The sequence below is a fragment of the Neomonachus schauinslandi genome, chromosome 1 (genome assembly GCF_002201575.2).
Source record: "Neomonachus schauinslandi chromosome 1, ASM220157v2, whole genome shotgun sequence".
Taxonomy (NCBI): Eukaryota; Metazoa; Chordata; class Mammalia; order Carnivora; family Phocidae; genus Neomonachus; species Neomonachus schauinslandi.
Window position 1 is genome coordinate 87,312,164 of NC_058403.1, and position 3,575 is coordinate 87,315,738.

At 34.7% G+C, this 3,575-nt stretch overlaps 1 protein-coding gene across 1 annotated transcript; it reads left to right on the forward strand.

Annotated features, from left to right (window-relative positions):
• Window positions 1-2,813: 2,813 nt before the first annotated feature.
• Window positions 2,814-3,062, forward strand: LOC110582576 (cytochrome c oxidase subunit NDUFA4-like). The gene has a single exon (XM_044914785.1). The coding sequence runs from the start codon at window positions 2,814-2,816 to the stop codon at window positions 3,060-3,062; it is 249 nt and encodes an 82-aa protein (XP_044770720.1).
• Window positions 3,063-3,575: the final 513 nt, after the last annotated feature.

Here is a 3,575-nt window from a genome sequence, read left to right on the forward strand (position 1 = left end):
TCATCTACATAAATTACTAAAGTTATTTCAGCTTTATCTCAGACCTCCTTTAACACCTACTCTTCAGAGTTCTTGGTTTCTTGCCATTATCCCTGATTAGTCTCACATCTCTTTTTCTAGTAATGACCTGGCAAGAAAATAATTTTTTTAATGTTACTTTCACTTAATTTAATTCTTTTTACCAAGGGGCCAATTTGCTCAGATCACAATGCCACTCTGAATTCTTTTCATTGTCTCTAATATCCCACTAATGTGAACTGAAAGTAAAAAAAAAAAAAAAAAAAAAAAAATTGAATGTATAAGAAATGAGAATAAATGCTATTAAAGTTTTATATATTTATTTAATTAAAACATATACTTCATCCAGTTTTGTTGGTCTAATTTCTAAAAGGTAACTTTTGGGTAAAAGATAATTACACAAACAGTATATTACAGCAGAACAATTATTTTCAAGAGTTTAATTTTCAATTTTTATTTGATCTATGATTAATACAATATTTTATGTATGTATGTTTTATTTATTGTAACTTTTCATTAAACATTTGTAAGGGAAGTATAGCATCATTAACTCTCATGTAGCCATCACTCAGTTTCAACCATTTTGAACTCATGACCTATCAATCTGGTTCTATCTACACACCCAACCACTTCCTCCTTCCCTCTGGAGTGTTTTGAAACAAATTCAGACCATCATATCATTTTATATGACTATTTCAATATGTATTCCTAAAGCTCTCCTCTGGAAGAAAAGCAGTGTAATACCATAACCAGTTTTGAACTCTAAAGGACAGATAGTAGACTCAACTGTATCCAGCTGTGTTCTCATTTCCATTCTCTTACCTAAGTTCTAAGCAAACACATCTAATTTGTCTATTGCAAATCCAAGACCAGCAATACTATTAAAGGCAAGAAGAAACAACATAATTTATCATTAGCTGTGTCCTAAATAAATAAATTAATAAATACATACACATATGCAACAGATATATGATTATATTTGTAATATATATAATGCTTATATAGCCTATGTGTCATTATTAAGATATGTGTTATTATTATTTACATTTTTTTTAAAGATTTTATTTATTTATTTGAGAGAGAGCACATGAGAGGGGGGAGGTTCAGAGGGAGAAGCAGACTCCCTGCCGAGCAGGGAGCCCGATGCGGGACTCGATCCCGGGACTCCAGGATCATGACCTGAGCCGAAGGCAGTCGCTTAACCAACTGAGCCCCCTAGGCGCCCATTATTTACATCTTTTATAAATAAGGAAATGAAACCCATGATGTTAAGAAAGACTCTATGTCACTCATTTAGTGAGTGACAGAATGGGGAAACAAACTCAGGTCAGCCTTTTTACTCTGCTGTGCTCTGTAAGTAGGAGTAGGCTCCTACTTCACAAGATTAGGAATAGGCTTCTAATGCGAAGCTTTGAGAGTAAGTTAATTTGGGCCGTGATCATACAATAACTGCTTATAACTGCTTCCTGGATAGATTTTCCTAGTTCTGGTTCTCTTGTTACCCAGCCTACTGCCTGGGTTCCTCTTCTCCCTGCCAGTCAATTTCTGTCCTTACCTGATCCACTGGAACCTCCACCATCTTTGTGATCTCTGTACATTTGATAGGGTCTGAGCTGTGACTTACTCAGCTCCTGGTCCAGCCCCAGAACCCTACCCTTAAATTTCATTTTGTTAACTCTTTTGGCCTGATCTAATCACCTTGGCTGAATTGGCCAAAAGTTTCACATTGGCTTTATTAAGAGCTATGTGGAAATTTTATTTATGGACATACTCTGAGAATGGATGCTTACATGAGGAAAAAAACCATCATATTTTCTTAGCTTGGGGCTTTTTAGTTGGTTTACATTTCAGTGAGAAGGTAGGGAATTGGCAGATGGAAGGGAGAAAATAGAAAACTCAGAGTAGATTTCAGTGGGGGAAAACAATAGTTTTATCATTCATTTATCTGCATCTCCTTATCTATATAATTTTATAGCTTTATTTTTTTACGTATTTTATGGAGGAATTAAAGACATTTGCAATAAGAATATAAATAACTGTTAGTGCAGAAATAAAAAAGACAAGTCCAGAGAAAACATAAAAGTAGACAGACAAGTCAAGAGAAAAAAGAACACACATATGCAAGTAATAAGGATTTATCAGGTTATTGTAAATTACATTTAAATTTAGCTCTCAGTTTTCTTGAAATAAATTTGGAAAGATACAGTCAGTGACACAGTTTTTGTTATCAGTGAAGAAGATGCCTGTCATTTGCTTAGGGGAAGTCATGCTTCTCCCAGCAGTAAGTTAGAAAAGACGTTTTTCACTTTGTTTTTTATGTAGGGAGAGCTGAGTGATTTGGTGGATAGTGTCCAAAACAATATTTTAATAAAAATAAGGATAAAATAAAATAGCTATTTCCTTTAACTCTAAGATGAATGTTGACCTCATGAGATTATTTAGTGAACAATTAAGGCAATAAGTATGTTGAAATTTGTATCACTTGATGTAGCATAGAAATTAAGATATGCAAAGATGATAAAACATTTTATCTCCTTCAAATAAATATCACTTCCTTTAAACAAACTTTCAAGGATAAGGTAATCACTTTGTTTAACCAAACTTTCAAGGACATGGATAATTTGGGATTGTTGTATTGTCTAATGAGGGCTTGGAATGCCTGTGTCTGGTGTTATTATTTGAGGGTGCATGTACTTACTTTAGAAAGCTGATAAGTGCTCGGTGTAGGGATTGCCTAGTGCCGGGCCTTGCAGATTTGGTTTTTGTCTTCTGGCCTGGAGGCCTCTGCCACAACCATGTTATGCCAGATCCTTTGTCAGACCAAGAAGCATCCAGGCTTGATCGCCCTTTTCATATTTATTGGGGCAGGAGGTAGTGGAGCAGTGTTGTATGGCTTGTGCCTGGCATTGTTCAATCTAGATATCAGTTGGGATAGGAAGAATAATCTAGAACCCTGGAACAAACTGGGTCCCAGCGATCAATACAAGTTCTACTCAGTGAATGTAGATTACAGCCAACTGAAGAAAGAAGGTCCAAACTACTAAATGAAATGTTTCACTATAAAGTTGCTTAGAATGAAGGCCTTCCAGAAGCCATCTGCATGATTTTCCACTTATTCAGGAAATATTTCCCCTCTAAATGCATGAAATCATGTTGGTGTATTTTTGTTGGGGTTTACACTGATTAATAAATGTCTGAAAGTTGAAGAAAAAAAAGAAAGCTGATAAGCAAGCTGGTATTCTTTAGATAAAACTAAATAATCTGGTTAGACGTCCAAAAAGTTGTTGGGTTTTTTTAAGGGAAGAGGGTGAGGCAGTCTGGAATCAGACAGAGTAAGCTGCTAACAATGGTTACCATTGGTAAGAGAGAGTTGGAAGCAGTTGTCTATTGTTTGAATTTTCTATGTTGCTATCTAGATGGTGGGATTGTGTTCACTTCTACTTCTTTGTTTTTATATAGTTAAAAACCTAGCAAATGCTAAAATGAATGAATCAATAAATTACATTAAATTAAATTAGTTAGATTAAATAATGAAGATATTCAGGACACTTATTTGG